General features: G+C 48.3%; 1 protein-coding gene across 4 annotated transcripts; it reads left to right on the plus strand.

Annotated features, from left to right (window-relative positions):
* The first annotated feature begins 563 nt into the window (after positions 1-563).
* On the plus strand, positions 564-23,560 carry herc3 (HECT and RLD domain containing E3 ubiquitin protein ligase 3). 4 transcript variants are annotated; one of them, XM_062478968.1, is made up of 25 exons: positions 564-651; positions 1,973-2,323; positions 5,038-5,197; positions 5,510-5,586; positions 5,768-5,989; positions 6,186-6,277; positions 6,520-6,650; positions 6,755-6,912; positions 7,279-7,352; positions 7,853-7,980; positions 8,184-8,243; positions 9,301-9,412; positions 10,111-10,300; positions 10,772-10,932; positions 11,931-12,044; positions 12,320-12,343; positions 12,555-12,644; positions 13,332-13,502; positions 13,659-13,802; positions 14,827-14,993; positions 18,117-18,183; positions 18,380-18,462; positions 20,202-20,385; positions 20,911-21,013; positions 21,277-23,560. In XM_062478968.1, exons 2-25 carry the CDS (start codon positions 2,107-2,109, stop codon positions 21,483-21,485), a joined length of 3,138 nt encoding a protein of 1,045 aa, XP_062334952.1. In that variant the 5' UTR covers positions 564-651; positions 1,973-2,106; the 3' UTR covers positions 21,486-23,560. The 4 variants fall into 4 exon arrangements, with proteins under 4 accessions (XP_062334952.1, XP_062334954.1, XP_062334951.1 ...); XM_062478967.1 differs by lacking the exon at positions 564-651 and adding an exon at positions 781-964; XM_062478969.1 differs by lacking the exon at positions 564-651 and adding an exon at positions 782-964 and having other exon boundaries at positions 7,856-7,980.
* Positions 23,561-23,601: the final 41 nt, after the last annotated feature.

The following is a 23,601-nucleotide window of genomic DNA, read 5'->3' on the forward strand; positions in this document are numbered from 1 at the left end:
CACAGAGATGGCCCTGTGGTGCTGAATACTTTAATACAAAATACACTGTAGACACTCAGCACATTTGCCAGGAGTCCTTTTAGACTGCGACAATTTTTAACATCTCCCTCATATATGGCCATGGGTGATCAGGAATGTCTATTCTCGGTCATGTCGACATCGCTAACTTCCTCTGTCTCATCCATAACATACTTCAAAAATATATATTATTCTGCCTTTTGAAACTTGTATTCCACACACACAGTGAAAGGAGAGGAGGAGGAGGAGGAGGAGGAGGGAAGAGGAGAACAGAGAAGCCTAGTACAGAGTAAAGCAGAGCAGAGTATAAGAGTACAGTAGAATCCGCATCAAGTACTCATCAAATGATGCAAACCTATTTTAGAGAAAATATTTTTCCAAATAAATGGTGAATTAAAGTACAGATGCCAGAAAAATCTTCCCACTCAAAAAAAAGTACTTCCCATCTCTGAAAATACATAATAAAAAATTACCTATAATACAGCCGTCTACTTTGAGTGCAATAGCCCTTTACTGCACGGCTGACACCCGGTCACGTGTTTGGTGACAAGCATGGCCATCAAACTGAATCCACTTCCGTATTATTGTGAAGAGAGAACGCCCCGTTTGGAATCCAGGAATGAATCTGCTCAGGTAATTTCACGTCCCATACAAAGACAAACGACATCATACAGTGCTCTGACATCTTCCGTATTTGTCAGTAGTACTCAGGAGATAATACAATACTCATGTAGCTAACCATATGAACATACAGTACGTTCTTTACGAAAGGTAGCTAAGAGAGGATTTGCTGGTGTTGCTACTCTGTAGTGGCAAATGAAATGGGCGGATTAGCGTCATCTATCGTTTTTCTTTTCGCTGCTTCAGTGTTGTCTCGTCTAAATTAATATAAACATTATGTAGCAAACGTGCTTTTGGGCGGTTTAACGTCATTGATTACAGACAGGTAAGCACTTGCACTTATTAACGAAGCACCAATCTGACGTTGAAGCTGTAAAGCTGCTGACAGCTAGCGCCTTTTACTCCTGACAGCCCCCTGGGAGTGTTGGATGCCCCCTCACACGCACGCACACACACGCACATCACAATGTAGCGGTCTCTTGGCTTTGCTTAACCACTCACGCGCCGAAACAGACAAAGAAAGCCATCTGCTACTAATCAGTCTCTGGTGGCGGCTGTCTAACCATTTCTTACTTAAAAACATTAAATTTTACATTTACATATAGCCATTTAGCAGACGCTCTTATCCAGAGCGACTTACAGTAAGTACAGGGACATTCCCCCGAGGCAAGTAGGGTGAAGTGCCTTGCCCAAGGACACAACATCATTTGGCATGACCGGGAATCGAACTGGCAACCTTCGGATTACTAGCCCGACTCCCTCACCGCTCAGCCATCTGACTCCCGACACATTATATTGAACATTTCAGCTGTGGTCACTGGATTTGATGCTTTCTGAAAGAGAAGTTTTCAACGCTCCATCCCCGCTTTCAGTTTCACCTTCCGGCTATTTAAATACAGCCCTGTTGCAAATGCGTTGGAGTGGATTGGCGATATGGCAGGCAGGCAGTTCGGAAGCGCTTTAAAAAGGGATTACAGGCTTGTGACCGTCGTTTTTTCAAACACGCTCCGCTTACGACACACACACATTTAAACCCCCCCCCCCCCCCTCTCTCTCACTCCCATCTTTTAAACGCGATTCGACAACCTGACCAGACAATCCACGTCATGGAGCCCTGCTTGTCTTCCGTGGAAATACTGATATCTCTCATTGGTTTTGCTTTCTTCCTCTCCCTCCTGTCTCTCCCTCCTGTCTCTCCCTCCTGTCTCTCCCTCCTGTCTCTCCCTCCTGTCTCTCCCTCCTGTCTCTCCCTCCTGTCTCTCCCTCCTGTCTCTCCCTCCTGTCTCTCCCTCCTGTCTCTCCCTCCTGTCTCTCCCTCCTGTCTCTCCTCCAGGATCCTAGTCAGTGCTGACAGGAGGAGGCAGGACAGCCTTGCTCTCGCCTAAACCCCCCCCCCCCCATCCCTCCTCTCTCTCTGTCTCCCCCACCATATCTCCCGTTCCTCCCCCTCTCCTGTCCCCCTGCACCATGCTGTGCTGGGGCAGCAGCGCTGAAGGCCAGCTGGGCGTGGGGGCGGGTGAGGTGCTGGAGCCCCGGAGCGCCCTGGCGCTGAGCGGACGCAGCCCCAGCGAGGTGGCGTGCGGCGGGCAGCACTCCCTCTTCCTGCTGGGTGACGGGAGCGTGTACTCCTGTGGGTCCAACAGCAGCGGACAGCTGGGCCACAACAAGGCCGGGGACTCACCAGGTGAGCGGCCAATCACAGAGGGGTGGCCGTCGCCAGGTAGCCCTTCTGAGTTTATAAACAATGGATTGAGTTTGGTTTGCTAAACAGGGATTCCCAGTGAATCTGATAATGTCCAAACTGTTTGTAGAATGCCCTTGTGACATTAAATCTCCTCAGAACACAACATCAACTAATAGAACTTGCATGAATCTGTTATTTAACTGCCCATAAGCAGGCAGTCTGTCGGTACAGACCCTGCTGGTGACGTTTTAGAGTTTTACCTGAATGGATTCTTAGACTAATCCTGGAGATTGTACTTGTAGATCTTACAAGGTCTATTTCTGGGAGTCCGAGGGACACATAGTAGCTAATGAGCTTTCAGTCACCAACAATCTGCTTCTAGTGTGTGTGAGTGTGTGTGTGTGAAATACATCTTTTTCCTCTCACTTTCTATGTGGAGACACCTCTCTTTTCATTAATGCATTCATAGTTGGAAACACACACACACTCTCCATGTGTGAACAGGCATGACTGGACACCACTGCAGGGATATGTAGCGTAGCTGCAAGCTGTATGTGGCTTTAAAACTACGAGCCCAGGTTACGCCTCATTCAGGTTACCTTTTCAAAGCAGTTCGACCAACAGTGAGGCCAACATAGGCTAAACTAGATGATTTGGAACTTAACTAAAAAAAGAACCATCTCTGTAACAGGTACTTGGTGAATCTGTGTTTTCCCAGAGAGAGGGTAACTGGGGAACCAGACTGTGGTGAAGCTATAAGGAGAGTTCCCACAGAGGGTTTGTCCAAATAGCACAAGGCTGCTGAATGCTCAGAGTAAACAGGGTAGCCATGGTGATGGCTTGGACCTCAACGATGACTTCAGTTGTTTTTTGTGTTTGAATATGGACAGATAATGTGATACATTCTGGAAGCACGACCAGCCCTTTCAGCCAAGTGTGAAGCAGATCACATGTTCCTAGTAAAACATGCTGACTGTGTGTGAAGTGGTCCAGCTCCCTAGATGATGGTTGATTACATCAAGGTCAAGACAACAACTTCATCTCAAGTTCAGACGGGCAAACACCAGCAACTATCACCCATTGGAACTGAACCCTAATTGAGCTTATAGCTAATGTTAGCATAATGTTTCTCCTTAAAACAAACACATATACAACTGATTGTATAAGTGATTACACAATTAGTTATAAAAATATATTTATTACCGTGACATTTTACATTATGACAAGCATTTATGTAAATAATGTGGCGGACCGTGCCCTCTCGCCGTGGGCCTTTCAGCCCCCCCCCCCCCACCCAAACACGCGCAAGCTCCCCGGCCGAAAACAAGAGAGCCTAACTGCCACCTCAGTGGACTAACCCTAGCTACATTCACAACTGGACTGGGTTTCATTAGAATCATAGCGACGGCATGAAGCTACAACAAAGTTACAAAAAGTCACTGAAAAGATTTAAAACCAAGACTCACTCATTTGAAGATGAAGTTCAGTGCTGTTCCATGTCCCCTTCTCTGAGTTGAATAGCAAACAGTCCCAGCAAAATAACTTGTTTAACTCTGTGCTACCTGTTAGCCATTTGAAGCGGCCGTAATTAGCCTCGCTAAAATGCCTTGTGAATCCTTTGCCTGGTTGATGGAGTCCCACCTTTGGTTTTGGTCTCCCCCTCTTAACAATTTCAAGCTTCTCAGCGAAATTTCTCCGAGCAAATGGTACACTTAACAAACTACTGACAAAATCAGTTTCCGTTGCCGTCTCTACAACATCTCCATCAGCCATTGTTTTTTAAATTACGGTAACCTGCTAGCTAACAACTTAGCCGCCAATCAGAGGCCAATCAGTGATTGTTCAATAAAAACATCACCACATGGTCCGCTACAGAATATCCAGCATACCCGTCCCCACACAAGGCATTTTGATTGGTTGGTTTTACTGTCACTCTTGTCACAAGGCTACTCTATTGGACTAAGTGAATCCTCTGTGCTGAGTGAGACCAACAAGACACTGCTCTATTATCGTCAGCCATCAGGAGTCGCTGTTAGCCTCCACAGTTTATTCGAACAGTTTATGCAAAAATGTAAAAAATAGAATTAGAAATATAAAAAATAACTTAACTAGTAATACAGTTCACAATTTTAAATTTGTAGTTATTTATTAGAAGCATGCATTGATGTATCCAATCTAGAAAGGTATTGTATTCAGAGAATATACCCTGAAGGCCCTTACGGACCACCAAAAATAAATCTACTTAGACCGGTTATCCCCAAACTTTTTTCTGCGAGGGCAGATCATTTTTCCTTTCTTTAATGTGGGGCCGGGTCGGTCTGTAACAGAAAATTACATGGGCCGGAGTGACTACCAGTATTATTGTGAAGATGTTATTATGATTTTAAATGTATTTATTATGCTAGATTAGTTTATTATTTTGTTATGCATCGTATCCGTTCATATCAAGAGATATATATAGCCTATTAAACAAGCATTATTACTATCGTAATGACCTTTTTTCATATTCATTGCTATTGAAATCAAAACATTTACTTACTTATGCATATTATTATTTTTATTTATAAAAAAAGAACCTCTGGTAGTGTTCAGAGGGCCGGTCCAAATGTGTGGGTGGGCCATATTCGTCCCGCGGGCCGTAGTTTGGGGATCCCTGACTTAGACTGACACTGTCCTCCCTCCTCTCTCCCCCCCCCCCCCATCCCCCCCCCCAGAGCTGGTCAGGTCTCTGGAAGGCCAGAAGGTGGTCCGGGTGGCATGTGGGCGGGCCCATTCGGTGGCGCTGAGCGAGCAGGGCCAGGTGTTCGTTTGGGGGGCCGGAGAAGGGGGCCAGCTGGGCCTGGGGCCCCCTGAGGAGGCCGTCAGGGTGCCCAGGTGCGTGTAACCAGAGTCACACCTGTTACCCTCCTGCAGGGTGAGGAGAGGTGGAGGGGGTGGTGTTTCTTGGTCCCTTCCTGAAACCTGGGACTGGGGTGGGTAGATCATTTAACTGCTGATCAAGAGGTTAAAGGTTAAAATCCCCCTGGTACATTACTTTGGATAAAAGTGTCTAAATGAATACATGACTGTTACATGAAATACTGTTCAATGTTATGGATACATCTGAAGTTGTGTTCATAAGCCTGGGGAATGTAGGAATGTTGTTTGGGTTGTACATAACTTGGTTATTCTGTTTTTTGTGCCAAGACTGCTCAAGAAGCTTGGTGAGCACCACATCTCTCAGGTTATCTGTGGAAACCAGCACTGCATAGCCCTGTCCACAGGTAAGGAGACATCTCTCTCTATATATATATCTCTATATATCTCTCTCTCTCTATATATCTCTATATATCTCTCTATATATATATCTCTATATATATATATCTCTCTCTATATATATATCTATATATCTCTCTATATATCTCTCGCTCTATCTCACTCGCTCTAACCCCCCCCCCCCCCCAGACTGCCAGCTGTTCACCTGGGGGGAGAACGGTCGGGGTCAGCTGGGTCTGGGCAGGGGGGCTCCCAGCTCTCTGACCCCCCAGCCCCTCACCTCCCTGTGTGGGATCCCTCTGGCCCAGATCAGCGCTGGGGGGCAGCACAGCCTGGCTCTGTCCCTGTCTGGGGCTGTGTTCGGCTGGGGCAACAACCAGGCCGGACAGCTCGGCCTCAACGACCAGCAGGGTAACAATAATCACAACTAGAAGTTTCATAATCACTACAATAAGAACTATAACCCATAGCAATAATAACTGTGTGTGTGGTGTGTGTGGTGTGTGTGTGTGGTGTGTGTGGTTTGTGTGTGTGTGGTGTGTGTGTGTGGTGTGTGTGTGTGGTGTGTGTGGTTTGTGTGTGTGTGGTGTGTGTGTGAACAATGCAGACCGTGCCGTACCCTGTCACGTCAAGTTCCTCCGCTCTCAGAAGGTCGTCTACATCAGCTGTGGAGAGGACCACACAGCCGCTCTCACCAAGGTAACACACACACACACACTCACATACACACTCAGACACACACACACACCAAGGTAACACACACATACACTCACACACATACACATACACATACACACTCAGACACACATACACACTGTCACACTGTTGTCAAAACATCACCAGCTCACAAAAGACAGGTTCTTCAAATTACAAATCTCCCTCTCCCCTCTCTCTCTGTACCTCTCCCCTCCCCCTCTCTGTACCTCTCCCCCTCTCTCCAGGATGGGGGAATTTTTACGTTTGGAGATGGCTCTAGTGGTCAGCTGGGTCATGACTCCACCCACAGTGAGCCTCTCCCCCGGCGCGTCCTGGAGCTGATGGGGAGCGAGGTCTCTCAGATCTCCTGTGGCAGGTACAATACACACACACATCTACCAGTCAATACACCCACCTGTACACCCATCTGCAGACCCACCTGTACACCCACCTGTCCCCCCCTCCTCCCCCTCTCCTCAGACATCACACCCTGGCGTTTGTTCCGTCCTCTGGGGTCGTTTACGCGTTTGGCTGCAACTCTCAGGGCCAGCTGGGCACAGGCACCAGGGACACCGCCAGGATCCCACTTCCTGTCAAAAACACCAAGGCCCTCCAGACAGGAAGTCCTCATGTGTCAGGTAAAACAGAGACACATCACAGGCTGAAGATCTGAATCTAAATCTGGTTCATTACCAAGCAGGTTTACAAACATGAGGAGTTTGCTTTGGTAGGTTGGTTTCTAACCTCTAACAGCCTCACATCCTTTCTAACCTCTAACAGCCTCACATCCTTTCTAACCTCTAACAGCCTCACATCCTTTCTAACCTCTAACAGCCTCACATCCTTTCTAACCTCTAACAGCCTCACATCCTTTCTAACCTCTAACAGCCTCACATCCTTTCTAACCTCTAACAGCCTCACAGCCTTTCTAAACTAACAGCCTCACATCCTTTCTAACCTCTAACAGCCTCAGTCAGTCTCTGCTCTTCATGTTCGTCTTTTAGGTCTCCGGCCGTTTGCAGTCTCCAGGATCCACAGTGGGGGAGACCACAACTTCTTACTCTTCTCTGATGAGGAGGTAAACTTCATGAATCATTCAGGATGTACTCTTACTGGCCTCTGATGAGACTGATGTTGGACGAGGATGACAGGATTTGTCTGGACTGTCACACTGATTAGTTGTTGTTGTTGTCCATCACTAGATGGCGCTGGTGCTTTATTTGAGCTGTTTTTTTGCAAAAGCTTTTGATGCCGTTATAAGCGACGCCTCCCAGGGTTTCTCAGTTGTCCCAGATCTCCAAGCTCCGATCTGCCTCCCCTCCCAGCAGGTCTGGATGTGTTGAAGGATGTTCGCTGATTTAGATCTGGCAGGATTTCCTGCAGGCAGGGCAGGAATGTGTCTCCACAACACGGAGAGCTGACTTCAGTCCTGGAGGTTTTAGTTTGATCTGCAACTCTGAGCAGAGTTGCTTTCCCTACGGTGGAAGCACCACTAACCCTAACCCCACAAACATGGTTCTGTTTGTGGGCGACCAGGCTGTGTGTTACATCATCTCTGCCCTTCTCTCTCCTCCTCAGCAGAGTGCCTCCCCTCCAGAAGACTTCAGGGTGTTTAACAGCAGTAAAAGTATCTCCCTGATAAATGCAGAGAACTTGAATTTGTGGAGGATGAAACTGATCGACAACACAGATTCTAGCACCACCAAGTAAGCAAAATACACAAGTTAACCCTGCTGGTGTTTTAAACAAGGGTGTAATATGGTGGACCAGAGAATCTTGAAGTATGATGGGATGTGAGATTTATGTGGCTTTTGTAATAATTTTGTCTTTTAACCATATTTGTTAAGAGAGTTTGAAAACAACATGGTTTGTACACAGTTTGATATTTTCCCGTCTCTCTGTGTTGCAGTGACATCATCCACCATCTGTCCTCAACCGCCTGTTGGAACGCCAGCTTCCTGGACCAGAGGTGACCTTTGACCTCACCTCGTCTCTCTTTTAGTCACCCTCCCTCCCTACTCTCCTCCCCCCTATCCCCCCCATTCCTCTCATCCTCCCTCCTTTCTCATCCTTCTCTCTCATCCTCCCTTTCCTCCTCTCTCATCCTCCCCTCTCATGCTCTCTTCCCTGCTCTGTGTGTGTGTCCTGACCCACTAAGGCCCGCCCCCTGCCTTCTGTCCCCGCCCCCTGCCTTCTGTCCCCGCCCCCTGCCTTCTGTCCCCACCCCCTGCCTTCTGTCCCCGCCCCCTGCCTTCTGTCCCCGCCCCCTGCCTTCTGTCCCCGCCCCCTGCCTTCTGTCCCCGCCCCCTGCCTTCTGTCCCCGCCCCCTGCCTTCTGTCCCCGCCCCCTGCTGAACAGACACGTGTCGTGAATCGATCTATAGTTCTCTCTCTCCATCCCTCCCTCTCTGTCTTTTTCTCTCTGTCCCCCTTTCCCATATCTTTCTCTCTCTCGCTGTCTCTCCCCCTCTCTCTTTCTCTCTCTCTCCATTACTCCCTTACTCTTACAACAAAGTCCATATCATATTGTCAAACCGATGGCATGAAAGTGCCAAAGATTCAACCATTTAGTGACAGATGTGGAGGTTTAGCTGTGTCACCACAGCAGGGGTTTTGCTCTGTCACCACAGCAGGGGTTTTGCTGTGTCACCACAGCAGGGGTTTTGCTGTGTCACCACAGCAGGGGTTTTGCTGTGTCACAGTGATCACAGCAGCGTTTTAGCTGTGTCACCACAGCAGAGTATTAGCTGTCTCACCACAGCAGAGTATTAGCTGTGTTACTCACCACAGCAGAGTATTAGCTGTGTTACTCACCACAGCAGAGTATTAGCTGTCACAGTCGTCAGAGTTTAGGCGGTGTGTGCTTGTGTGTGATGGGGTTATTCAGTTCAGGATTGAAGTCATTAATCCAGTTACTGTAATGTGAGCACCTGAGGGGGAAAGTATAGCCTGTCTGTCATTATGGCCTGTCTGACACATGGTACCTCCTGTCTCTCTCAGTGTAACCTCCTCTCCTGTCTCTCTCAGTGACGACGGACATTTTAAGACCAATCCAAAGACTCCTGGCATCGACCTGAAGTCAGTCAGACTGCTGTTCCACACGCTCAGCCAGCCAGCCTCCTGCAGGCTCCTAGAGCAGGTAACACAGCCAGGGGAGGAGTCAGCGATGTGGACATGATGAGACAGAGGGAGTCAGCGATGTGGACATGACTGAGAATAGAGACATTCCTGATCCCCCAACTCCATATATGAGGGAGATGTTTAAAATTGTCAGTGTCAAAAAGGATTCCTGGTGAAAGCGCTGCATGTCTATACTGTCTTTTTGTATCAATGTATTCATATGATGTGAGGTCCAGTTACCTGCGTGACACTAAAACAGGTGTAGTAGTAATGGCTACTTTTTACTTAGGTATATGTCAGAGCCCACACTTCTTTACTTTAACTTGAGTTAAAAAGTGTAGTCAGTACTTCAACTTTGACCAGTCTTTTTAAACATGAGTATCTGTACTTCGACTTGAGGGAAGGATGTGTGTACTTTTACCATCTCTGACAGGGTCACACAGGGGTCACACAGGGTCTGACAGGGTCACACAGGGATCACACAGGGGTCACATGAGGTCAAATACATCTTAGAAGGGCTGTAGGGGAAAGCAACTCTGGGAAAAGCATGTCCAGTAATCTGTTTCCAGCAGTATGTGACTAACCCTTACACCAGGCTGGTGTAGCTATCCCACTCTCTAAGCCCCTCCCCCCCAGGCTGGTGTAGATAGCTCACTCTCTAAGCCCCTCCCCCCAGGCTGGTATAGATAGCTCACTCTCTATGCCCCTCCCCCCCAGGCCACCAGGAGTTTTGAGAGCGTGCTGATCCCCCAGCTGCCCTGCTCTCCTCCGGATGTGGAGGCTATGAGGATATACCTGATCCTGTGTGAGTGCCCCGCCCTGCAGGAGCCCCAGCACTACCTCTCCCTCACCGTGCCCCTGGCCTCTGCCATCCTGCGCCTGGACCCCAACCCCAGCAAGGTCCTGGGTAGGAACACACACACACAACCCCAGCAAGGTCCTGGGTAGGAACACACACACACAACCCCAGCAAGGTCCTGGGTAGGAACACACACACACAACCCCAGCAAGGTCCTGGGTACGAACACACACACACAACCCCAGCAAGGTCCTGGGTAGGAACACACACACACAACCCCAGCAAGGTCCTGGGTACGAACACACACACACAACCCCAGCAAGGTCCTGGGTACGAACACACACACACAACCCCAGCAAGGTCCTGGGTACGAACACACACACACACACATGCAGACACACAAGCTCAAACACACACTCACACGATGGTCCATGTGCTGAACCAGTTTGTTTAGACACAGTTTTCTCTGCTGTAGATAACTGGTGTGTGCCGTCTCTGTAGATAACTGGTGTGTGCCGTCTCTGTAGATAACTGGTGTGTGCCGTCTCTGTAGATAACTGGTGTGTGCCGTCTCTGTAGATAACTGGTGGTGTGTGCTGGAGGCTGCAGTGTTCTCCAGGCTGGTGGACATGTATAAGAGCACCGTGGTGTTCCTGCTGACGGGACGCACCAGCCTGGTTCCCGTCTACCTGGAGAACCACATCAGAGCCACTCTCAGACTGCTGGAGAAGCTGCACAAGGTACCTGGCCCTGACCCCTGACCTGACCCTAACACCTAGCCCTGACCCCTGACCTGAGATCTGACCCTAACACCTGGCCCTGACCCTAGATCTGACCCTAACAGCTGGCCCTGACCCCTGACCTGAGATCTGACCCTAACACCTGGGCCTGACCCCTGAACCTAGATCTGTCCCTAACACCTGGCCCTGACCCCTGACCTGAGATCTGACCCTAAGGCCGAATCCCAATACTCTGTCTTACCCTTACCCTTACCCCTAGCCCATACCCCTAGCCCTTAGCCCTACCCCTACCCCTTACCCCTAGCCCTTAGTTTTGCGCGTTATCGTGAGAGTAAGTGGTGTCCCAATACTCTTTTTGAGCTAGGGCTAGGGCTAAGACGAAGGGGTATACACCCCTTAAAACCAAGTAAGCTCGGGAGCTTACTTGAAACCAAGGGGTATGTTAATACAGCGCTACCTGCAACAATGGCAGACATCATCCAGAGTCCCATAAATGTAATATTTTCGGCTCTTATTTTGTGCTCTACACAGTCCTGTACATATGTATTTGCAACCATATTCTTAATTGAAACGTTTTAAAAAATCGCTAGTTTGCTGCGCTAACGTTACATTGCTGATTTGCACAACAGTCCCGCATTTCTCTGATTAGCCTTGAATGGACTCCATGCATGTCTACAGTTTTAATTAAACTCCATTAGCAGCGAATTTCAAACGAATTTCGTTTGATATCAGTGCATAACACTACTTGCTTTGGAAACATCGATATACGTAACCGTAACCAAGTGGCGTCTCATTTCATAGGGCTATGTAGCCCTTACCCCTCAGTTTCGAGACATAAGGGCAAAGGGTAAACTAAGGGCTAGGGGTAAGGGGTAGGGGTAAGACAGAGTAGTGTGATTCGGCCTAACACCTGGCCATGACCCCTGACCCTAGATCTGACCCTGACCTTGGATCCAACCCTAGAGCAGCAGTCAGGGTTGATGTTGTGGTGTGTGCAGGTGAACCTGAAGGCCAGGCATGTGGAGTACAGCAGCTTCTACATCCCTCACATCAGCAGCCTGGTGGACATCCAGGAGGACTACCTCCAGTGGTTCCTGAGCAAAGCTGAGATTGTACGCTGCTACATCTCCTACATCTCCATCCCTCCATCCCTCTCTCTCTCTCTCCATCTCTCTCCATCTCTCTCCATCTCTCTACAGGGAGGATATTAAAGGTTGTAGTTGTGGCGTCTGTGGTTGTGTAGTGTGTGTGTTGTTCAAATCAGACACCCTCTAAACAACACAATGTTATGCAGGCCTATATGTTTATGAATGTACTGTAAATGTATTGATAATAACAGTCATGTATTGATTTCCTTTCATTTATTTTGTACTTTTTTTCTCTCCAGAAAATGAGAGTACCTCCTGTTCAGGTATGAAATGCCTGCTGTTAAATGTTATACAGATCTAACACATGTAACTGGATACTCATGTACCCAAAGGCCATCATGCTCTCCACCTCCACCTCTTTCATCCTTCTCTTTCTCTTCCCCCACCTCCTCTCTCTCCCCTTCCCTCTCTCTTCCTTCTCCTCCCCTCCTCCTCCCCTCCTCCTCTCCCTCCTCCCCCCTCTCTCCCCTCCAGAGCTCGGTAATGCTGTGTGCCTATCCCTTCATCCTCAACGCCCAGGCCAAGACCACTATGCTGCAGACAGACGCAGAGCTGCAGATGCAGGTATGAGGCTGGGACAGAGGCAGGCAGGGACGCAGGCAGGCAGGGACAGAGGCAGGCAGGGAGGGACAGAGGCAGGCAGGGACAGAGGCAGGCAGGCAGGGACAGAGGCAGGCAGGGACAGAGGCAGGCAGGGACAGAGGCAGGCAAGGAGGGACAGAGGCAGGCAGGGAGGGACAGAGGCAGGCAGGGACAGAGGCAGGCAGGGAGGGACAGAGGCAGGCAGGGAGGGACAGAGGAAGGCAGGCAGGGACAGAGGCAGGCAGGGAGGGACAGAGGCAGGCAGGGACAGAGGCAGGAAGGGACGCAGGCAGGCAGGGACAGAGGCAGGCAGGGACAGAGGCAGGCAGGGAGGGACAGAGGCAGGCAGGGACAGAGGCAGGAAGGGACGCAGGCAGGCAGGGACAGAGGCAAGCAGGGACAGAGGCAAGCAGGGACAGAGGCAGGCAGGGAGGGACAGAGGCAGGCAGGGAGGGACAGAGGCAGGCAAGGAGGGACAGAGGCAGGCCGGGACAGAGGCAGGCAGGCAGGGACAGATATATATATATATGTGTGTTACTGTTTTATTACAGTATGTAACACTCTTTGTGACTTTCTGCAACACTGTAGGTAACAAGCTTTGTTTATGAAACATGGATATCCATTTGTATCCTTTCTTTCTGTCCCCCCCTCCCCCTCCCCCTCCGCCAGATGGCGGTGAGTGGGGCTAACCTGCACAACGTGTTCATGCTGCTGACGCTGGAGCCGCTGCTGGGCAGGAACCCCTTCCTGGTGCTGCACGTCCGCAGGGAGCACCTGGTGAGCGACGCGCTGCGGGAGCTGTCCGTCTACGCAGACCTCGACCTCAAGAAGCCCCTCAAGGTCAGGGGTCATGGGGGCAAGGGAGAGAGGGGTCAGTCTGTGGAGCACCTTCATACAGGTGAACCCATTCTATACCTTCTTTTCTCGCCTTCATAGATTTTCTTTCTGTACTCTTTTTCTTCCCATCCCTCCCTCCCTCCCTCCCTCCCTCCCCAGGTGATATTTGACGGGGAGGAGGCTGTAGATGCGGGTGGAGTCACTAAGGAGTTCTTCTTGCTGCTGCTGAAGGAGCTGCTGGACCCACTTTACGGCATGTTCACCCACAACGCAGAGTCCAACCTGCTCTGGTTCTCTGACAAGGTGACACACACACTTTACGGCATGTTCACCCACAACGCAGAGTCCAACCTGCTGTGGTTCTCTGACAAAGTGACATACTACTTTGTTTAAATGTATCTCTACCAAAGGCAAGTTTCATACGTTTTTTTTTATAACTCATGACTTTCATAATAGTTTCTAATGACCGTCCAGTTGGGTAATATCTGGTGTGAGGAGGTGATGTCTGGTGTGAGGAGGTGATGTCTGGTGTGAGGAGGTGATGTCTGTTGGGAGGAGGTGATGTCTGGTGTAAGGAGGGTGTTGAGGTGATGCAGAGGACATGTTGTTAGCCAGCGGCTCTGTGTGTCAAGTGTAAACAGGTGATGTGTTTAGTAGCTACAGTTTTGTCCTGAACCTGGAACAGCCGCGGTGAGGCTCGGCCGAACCAGCATGTTCCCAGAGCCTTGCTCCTGTTCCCTCCTGTTCCCAGAGCCTTGCTCCTGTTCCCTCCTGTTCCCAGAGCCTTGCTCCTGTTCCCTCCTGTTCCCAGAGCCTTGCTCCTGTTCCCTCCTGTTCCCAGAGCCTTGCTCCTGTTCCCTCCTCCTGTTCTGCGGGGAGTAAATACCAGGTTGTTGTTGTCGCTGAGCACGTTCCTGCGGCAGTCACCTGGCCTGCAGAGGAACACCCTGGAACATTCTGACACCCACCGTCCTAACGGAAGGACTGGGGAGATTCAGTTTTGTGCTGAAAATAGCCTGCGTCCGTACTGTTGGTGTTTAGAGGGAGAGTTTCTCAAGGCAACGCTTCGTGCCTCATCACTGGCAGGGTCAGCTTGTATCTTCTAGAGAAGCCCATTTACAGGATTTATCATCATCCCTGCCATTCCTGGGGATCAAACGCCTGCCCATGAATTTCCCAAAGTGGACGGCCATGCCTGTCCAGGCACCATGACGACCAAGACAGAAACATGGGACCCTTTTGTCTGGTTTCAATTGTGTTTTAATTATTTTTAGCAGTTCTCTATTTTCTAATCTCATCCCTCTGGTCTCCCCCCTCTCCCCCCCAGTGTTTCGTGGAGCACAACTGGTTCCACCTGGTCGGGATCCTATGTGGTCTGGCCATCTACAACTCCACAGTGGTGGACCTCCACTTCCCTCTGGTCCTGTACAAGCTGCTGCTGGGCAGCGGGCCCTCGCTGGACGACCTGAAGGAGCTCTCTCCCACCGAGGGCAGGTAACAGCTGGAGCCTGCTCACTGTTACTCTGTTACACTGCATGTGTCCACTCACTACACGGTTTTAGCATTTTCTACATCTTATATTTTATTCATTTAGCAGATTTAATCCAAAGCAAAGGACAAATAGAGCATGTTGAAAGTACAGCAGGAGACCAAGTGCAGAGTTATAGCGAGGAAGGCACAGTTCAACAACAGCTCAAGTACAAGAAGTAACACCAGAACAGGAAGTGACACCAGAACAGGAAGTGACACCAGAACAGGAAGTGACACCAGAACAGGAAGTAACACCAGAATGGGGGTGGCTGGCAATGGCCAAAGAACTTATTTTGACAAGAAGTGAAAGCCAATAGAACGCTCCATTGCAACACCAGTGCCCAGTAGCAGCGCTACGTTTCCGCCATTTTGGAGTGAAAGCGACTCGGCAGTCCACTAGCTTGCTGTCGCTTTTGGCAATATCAGCTGCTTTGTTCAAATAAACTGAATGATGACGACACAGAATAACGTAATCACTGGACTAGTGATCATCAAATAACTTTTAACAGTTTATTTCACAGACTTACATACAAGTCTTCCACTTTTTTTCCACAAAAAAACGTTTTGTTTGAAATTCTTTGAAGCACAGTTTCTATTGCCCTGAATTGGCTGTGAGATTCACTGATTTTGGGTGTCCAAGATATGATGGATTCTTATCTGTATCAAGAGTCTAGCCATGTACAGGGCTCGACATTAGCCTGTCCGGGACAAGTGGATTTTTTTGTAGGGCAAGTTAAACGTTAGCTAGCATCGACATTGGCTAACTTAACTTCCGTAGGCTATCCTCAGTATTTGCAAGCTAGCTAAACGTATACCATATCTAAAATAATTTGTAGACATAACAATGAATTTTGCCGCAAATTTTTGGCGTTAACTTTTTATTTTTTCTAAAAAATCAATTTCTACCCGGCAGTGGCTGATTTACAGTACCAAGGGATCCTTTAAAAGGTGTAGCTATACTTTACAGTTGAACATTAGCTGATATTTAACTACGTACATTTAACCGATACAAATGCTGCTAATGCTTGCTAGGTACACAGCTGCCGACGCTAGCTAGCTAACGTCAACACTAAAAATATATTTAAAATGATCTGTTACCTATAACTACTTGTATGTAGCTAACTGTGCTGTTGTCCAGTAACTCCAGTTGGAATTTTCACTCCACAATGGCGGCGCGCTACTGAAGCGTACCCTAGTGACTGTTACCAAAAAAGCATCAGTGTGCTTCTTGTGCTTCGCCTCTTGTGCTTCGCCTCTTGTGCTTCTATACTCTTTGCAATGGCTCTCGCCCCTTCTAGCTGTTGCTCTGTAGGCCTATGTCAGTCAGGATGGATTGATGTAGCGCTGTTGTCGTTTAGCACAAAGTCAATGTTTTTGTCCTAGAGTAGGTGTTTTTACAGTCTTGCTTTCAAGAGAAGCATCTCTCCTCAGCTGAAATCAATGTGGCGTGCTAACCTAAATGTTTAATTGAACTGCCTCCAATTCCTATTGAGCCGAAACAAGGCCATGAAATCTCTCTCGACACACTGCTCACCCAAATTACATCGTCATTCAGCGCCTAATTCATTTATGCATTTAGCAGACGCTTTTATCCAAAGCAACTTCCACGAGAGAGCTTTACAAAAGTGCATAGGTCACTGATCATAACAACAAGATAGCCCCAACATTGCGAGCAACCAAAACATGAAGCATACATTGTGAAAAACCAAATAAGTGCCAAAGGGAAGAACCATAAGAGCATGCAGTTAAGCAAGTCACAATTAAACAACATGAAACAAAAAAAGTGCAAGAGTGTACCTGTAGAAAAACAATCAACAGTAAAATATTTCACAGCGAGTACAAGAATTTAAATCCGTTACAACTAACCAACAAGAGCAACAAGTCTCTCAATAAGAGTCATTGTGATCCTGGAGGAAACTAACATCAGGTCCAGCCAAGCATTCCTAAGTGCCGTTGTATTCACTAATTCGCTTGTGTAACCAGGAAGTCTTATGTATCGGCTGAAGAAAGACTTCCTTTCTCTGGCAGGGAAATGTCGACTCAGAATGAGAAGATTAAATTAGCATTTAGCTTAACGGTTAGCCTAGTGTCTAATTGTCTGCATGCAGATGTCCTAAGAGAAGGTGCCACAGGTCCCACAGGATCACAACAAAGACAGGGAAGCAAAGACATGTCTTTGATGCATCACATCCCTTTAAAGTACCAGAACATTACGCATCACATCCCTTTAAAGTACCATAACATTAAGCATCAAATCCCTTAAAAGTACCAGAACATTATACTGGCATTTTCAGGCACATATATATCTATGGGCACAGCCGCCCTGATAAAATCGCTGGGACCCCCGGCGACCCCCCCCGGCCACCCCCATGAAACATTCCTGTCGGTGCCACTGGAGGGAACATTGTGTAAGGAGAGACAAGCCCACTGAAGGTGTGAGGGATCTCTCCTGCTTAGCTGCTGATGCCTAGAATCACCTAGCATCTCGCATCACCCATTAAAGGCTATTATTAGCTTCTAGCTTTAGCGCTCAAACTGGCCAGCTCTGGAGAAGCATGTGTGTTCCTAGATCTAATCCAGGTGGCAGGCACAGCTGGTGGGGCAGGGGGAGCTTAACCACACAGCTCAGCGCTGGAACGTAGCGTTTGCTATGTAGCGAGATGCCGGCCAGGGCGGAGGACCCAAAAATATAAGAGTGATTGGCGGGAAAGTTGTTATCCCCCGGGAACATGCTGCTCTGATGAGGTCACTGTGCTGCTCTGATGAGGTCACTGTGCTGCTCTGATGAGGTCACTGTGCTGCTCTGATGAGGTCACTGTGCTGCTCTGATGAGGTCACTGTGCTGCTCTGATGAGGTCACTGTGCTGCTCTGATGAGGTCACTGTGCTGCTCTGATGAGGTCACTGTGCTGCTCTGATGAGGTCACTGTGCTGCTCTGATGAGGTCACTGTGCTGCTCTGATGAGGTCACTGTGCTGCTCTGATGAGGTCACTGTGCTGCTCTGATGAGGTCACTGTGCTTGTGTTCCCCATCCATCATCTCTCATCTTTCCCATCTCTTTCTCTCCCTCTCCTCTCTCGCTCTCAGGAGTTTACAGCAGCTTCTGGACCACGAGGGAGATGACATTGAGGAAGCATTTTGTCTGAACTTCGCTGTAAGTCCACAACACACAGTGTGCGAAGGAGGCTCACACACACACATGTTCCATTTTCAGACATTACAAAGGAAAATCACTGACCATCTAGTGTCTTAGCTTAGTCATTTATAACTACTGGTTCTGTCAGACTAACCAAAATGCTAGTTAGATACAGACGAGATCTCCATGTGTGACGAGCCCCTGTCTCCATCAGATCACCAGGGAGTACTACGGGGTGACGGAGGTGGTGGAGCTGGTACCAGGAGGAGAGAGCATCATCGTGGACAAGAACAACAGGTGGGTCACCGTCTCGTAGGTAACCGTCTCCTAGGTAACAGACACATCACAGACCTGAGCATGCATCGAAACAGATCTAATCTAGATGTTCCACCTCCTAGCCTATTGACCCCAGCTCAGTGTAAATAAAGGATGTTTTATCTCAGCCGGGACATTTAGGCCTCAACACCCACAACCGGTGTCCCACTTGTGTCAGCTGGCGTTGTTCAGACCAGGCCAGATAAGAGGACAGTGTTCAGACACGTCGCCCTACATAGCACATCCTCCCCGGCTCAACAACCACATTTATTGCAATCTGGCCCCTAGATTAGGATACTCTCCGACATCGGACATTTGTGCACCAGACGCTCACCGCTTCCTAAAAAAGCAAAAACAAAAACAAATTTGAAATGTTTTGCCCCCCCCCCCCCCGTCCTGTGAGTTAAGCTGCCCCGTCTGCCAGTGTGAGGGGTCTGGGAGAAACCAAAGAGGTGATGGTGGGGGGGGGAGGGGGGCCTGTTTCTGTGACCCATGTCCTTGTTCCAGCTTCTTTGTTATTCTCCAACCTTCCATCAGGCTGTGGTGCCAGACCCTGAACCCCAGGCAGGAACAAGGTAGTTTAGTTTTTGTGTCTAAATATAGAGTTCTCTACAGACCTAGCTGAAATTAAACCACAAGATCGCTTAGATTGATTACTTTTTGTCTTCCAAAGATAACATTTATGTGTGAAGTGAAAAAAACAGCATTTAAAGTCTGTTTGTGCATCGTTCATGTAAACTTTGTTGTTCCCATCTGTGAGGTTCTGTTAGTCTGGGGGAAAACACAGCTTAGTGGTTAGAGCACTTGACTGCTGATCAAGAAGTTGCAGGTTTAAATCCTCCTCGTTACTGTAAATCGCTTTGGATATGGTTGTGCTAAGTGTGTGTGTATGAGAGAGAGACAGAAAGTGTGTTAAAGTGCAGCGTTCCCCGATCCCTGGGGCCACGTGTGTGTGTGTGTGTGTGTGGTGAAGTGTGCCAGAGTGTGTGTGTGTGTGGTGAAGTGGGCCAGAGTGTGTGTGTGTGGTGAAGTGGGCCAGAGTGTGTGTGTGTGTGTGGTGAAGTGGGCCAGAGTGTGTGTGTGTGGTGAAGTGGACCAGAGTGTGTGTGTGTGGTGAAGTGGGCCAGAGTGTGTGTGTGTGGTGAAGTGGGCCAGAGTGTGTGTGTGTGTGTGTGGTGAAGTGTGCCAGAGTTCAACCCTGCGCTCTATGGCATTGCTGCCTTCTGGCTTCTGCTGTCAGGAAGCAGGGCGGCTGGCCAACCGTGACTGCACCCAGAGTTTCGACTTCCCTGTTGATGGGAGCAGCAGCATTGTTGTCTTGCTGCTCCACTGCTGTCAGCACCCTGGCCAGGGCACACGTCCGCACTGGCACGAGAGGCTGCCACCTTCCTGTGTGTGTGTGTGTGTGTACATCAGCTTGATGGTACAGATTAATCTCTGGCTGTATCTCCTGTCTTTACGGGTACTGTAGTTCTGGATGTTCTGAGATATATGTGGTGTGTTGATGTTCAGAGGCAGTCTCCTTCCTCCTCTCTGCTACGGTGGACTGATACATAGCTCGCTCGTACACACAACCACATGCTTACACACACGCACAAATTACATTCATGAATTACTAAATGACTTCCCAATCATAAATGATTGTGTGTCTTAAACGCTCACACACGTGTGTGTGTGTGTTTGTGTGTATGCCTAACTGTGTGTGTGTGTGTCCTCTACAGGGAGGAGTTTGTACAGGCCTACCTGCAGTACGTGTTCTGCTCTGCGGTGGGGGAGCTGTACGCAGCCTTCTCCTCAGGCTTCCTGAAGGTGTGTGGAGGGAAGGTCCTGTCGCTGTTCCAGCCCTCAGAGCTCATGGCCATGGTGGTAGGCAACAATGACTACAACTGGGAGGAGATGGAGAAGGTGAGGCTAGCGCTAACGGCTAACACTGTAGAGGGGGTGAGGCTAGTGCTAACGGCTAACACTGTAGAGGGGGTGAGGCTAGCGCTAACGGCTAACACTGTAGAGGGCGTGAGGCTAGTGCTAACGGCTAACACTGTAAAGGGGGTGAGGCTAGTGCTAACGGCTAACACTGTAGAGGGGGTGAGGCTAGCGCTAACGTCTAACACTGTAAAGGGGGTGAGGCTAGCGCTAACACTGTAGAGGGGATGAGGCTAGCGCTAACACTGTAGAGGGGATGAGGCTAGCGCTAACACTGTAGAGGGGGTGAGGCTAGCGCTATCGGCAGTGCCGGTCCTTCCTATAGGCGACATAGGCAGCCGCCTAGGGCGGCATGAAGAGGGGGGCGGTAATTTCCCAAGTGCATCCATTACCTAACCCTCCTGCTGGGGTTACTTTTAGATTAAAACTAAAGTAACAAGCCTGCTTTGAAAATGTAAGAAGTAGAAAGTACAGATATTTGTGAAACAAAAAAGTTTCCTGTTCCAGAATGCGGTGTATAAGGGGGAGTACTGCGCCTCTCACCCCACCGTCAGGATGTTCTGGGAGGTCTTCCATGACTTCCCCCTGGAGAAGAAGAAGCAGTTCCTATGTAAGAGCCTTGTGTATCTGGGGGATCAGGGCAGAGGTGTCTTTCTGCATTTCAGTCATTTTGAGGTGTTTCTAGTCTCATCAGATCCATCCCTTCCTCCTCTCTCCATCCTGAATATTAGGGTCATCTCCTCTCTCCACTTCTCAGAGCTCAGTCTATGAGCACAGACATCTTACCCTTGTTTCTGCCACTTTCTCCACTTCCCTAACCTCTTCTGATGCTTCCACCCCTCTCCTCTTCCCCCCCCCCCCCCTCCTCCCCAGTGTTCCTGACAGGAAGTGACCGTATCCCCATCCACGGGATGGAGAGCCTTCGTATCATCATCCAGTCCACCTCGGCAGAGGAGCAGTACCTGCCCGTGGCCCACACCTGCTACAACCTGCTGGACATGCCGCGCTACCAGACCAAAGAGACCCTGCGGCACCGCCTCACCCGTGCCGTGGAGCAGTACGAGGGCTTCAGCCTGGTCTGACGGGGACAGCGCCCCCCACAGGGTGGGAGGACGTGTTAACATTCAATGTTGTTAGGGAGGGAGGGGGCTCCAAAGCTAAGGCACTTTATTAAAGATAGAGGGATTAGGGAATTATTTTTATTTTTGTTTTCTCATACGATTATGTAAAATCTGACATGGGGGAGATTAGCAAAATGAAAATTCATCCAGTGAGCACATATACATAACGTTGACCATAACATACCGGCAGATCATTATTTTAATATAATTCGCTTTAACCTTGCAGAGATTATTTCTTTGTTGTAAAGGAGAGAGGGAGGACAGGGGGTTAAAAGTATTTTTTGAACGCATCCAGATTTTGTATTCGATTAATTGAGTTTGAATCTACTTACAAACTTTATGTAAATACTTTGAGAAGTTTTCAATTAAACCTTTTTGTTGTTGTTGCTTTAAGATAATGTATTGAATATTATTATTTTTGTGACAGGTATAATTTTAGGGGCAGATAATTATTCTAGTGGAATGTAGATAACTTCCTGTCGACAAATATTATACCCTTGGCTCCTGACCAGACTGGGCCAGTCTGTGCTGGTGGAGGTCAGTTTAAATACAGCGAGAGCAGCGAGCCGTCTAATCCAGGACCAGATAAATAAACACAGTTCTAATGTTTAATCCCCAAACCCACGTGCACATCGAGAGAGGGACAGATCAGCCGAAGCAAACACGCCTGAAACTACAGTTAAAAACAACATGCCCTTTAGAGAAATGTGTTTGTTTCGGGTTTCAAGGTGCTTTGGCTGTAGTTTTAATTTTAAATTTTATAAAAACGAAATCGGAAATAATAGTTTTGCATGTCGCTTGTTTGTGCACGCCTGTGTTGGCAGAGGTCATGCAAACGCTTGCTTAGGCATTAAATCTAAACAAACACAGAGCTACTATCCCAATTACTATGATCCCACGGATCCGGATTGACAGATTGGGATCAGATATAATGTCCGTCTGTACCATGTGGGTATTAGTGGGTCAGATGGCTGAGCGGTTAGGGAGTCGGGCTATTAATCAAAAGGTTTTTGGTTCGATTCCCGGCCGTGCAAAATGACGCTGTGTCCTTGGGCAAGGCACTTCACCCTACTTGCCTCGGGGAGAATGTCCCTGTACTTACTGTAAGTCGCTCTGGATAAGAGCGTCTGCTAAATGACTAAATGTAGGCTACATGTAATTTAAATGTAGTAGGTAGGCCTAGTGATTAGTTGTCTCGCTAGCGGATGACTCAGCCGAAAAACGAATCTGTTTCTGGGGATAATGTCCTGACCTAATAACGTTGACTCATATTTGTTCAGAGGTGGGTTCGATTTTCTTGGTTTAATTGGCTATAACGAGTAGATCCGCACAGGACATCTAATTAGCAATAAGGAATTAAGCCAACGCAGCGCCAGATAGTGTTGCCATGACGACCTGTCCTGTTCTAAAGGTCATCAGAATGTTGGAAGTTTTCCGCCCACGTGCCAGCAGTGTCTCCATTGTCAAGTTGCCGTGTTTATTCTCATTCCTGTTCAGTCCGTGTATTAAGTAAGGCTCAAGGGTTAAGTTAATGCTGATGTTTTTAACAAGTGATTAAGAGGGTTTGTTAGTTTGTAGTAGTTTTGATTTGATTAACTCAATATTCTCAGGCTGGCCCGTAAACATCAACATAGAACGATGTTATCCAACGTCACGCGGTGAGAAACTGTAAAGATGCACGTGTTTGCGAAGTTCTATTTAGTCATCGAGACCTCGACCGTTCTGATTTGAGTTTATTGGCTGGACAGTGTGCTACTCTGCCTGCCCCCCTACCAGTATTACATCATGAGGATATCGTTTCATCTTCCTTCTTACCGTGTTGTTCTGCAGCTGGATATCCACTGTGTTAGAGGAAGAGATTAATAATCATAATTCCAACCAGTCTTGTTTCTTGGTCAATGTATGCAAACTCAAGGGCTTATTAGTGGCTGTAACTGGCTTGTTTTGAGTATATATTTACTTTTGTACCTTTTTAAATGGATGAATTATTTATCCTTATATTTTTTCCTGAGCAAATAAAATTCAATTTCACCTCATACCACCCTGTCTGTTTTAGTGAAATGTGACGTTTTTATCT

Source organism: Osmerus eperlanus, chromosome 14 (genome assembly GCF_963692335.1).
Source record: "Osmerus eperlanus chromosome 14, fOsmEpe2.1, whole genome shotgun sequence".
In the NCBI taxonomy this organism is placed as follows: Eukaryota; Metazoa; Chordata; class Actinopteri; order Osmeriformes; family Osmeridae; genus Osmerus; species Osmerus eperlanus.

Coding starts and splice junctions, on each gene's coding strand:
- herc3 (XM_062478968.1), top strand. CDS start 2,107: ATGCTGTGCTGGGGCAGCAGCGCTGAAGGCCAGCTGGGCGTGGGGGCG. Junction 6,651..6,754: donor TCTCAGATCTCCTGTGGCAG/GTACAATACACA, acceptor CCCTCTCCTCAG/ACATCACACCCTGGCGTTTG. Junction 18,184..18,379: donor CATTTTGTCTGAACTTCGCT/GTAAGTCCACAA, acceptor TGTCTCCATCAG/ATCACCAGGGAGTACTACGG.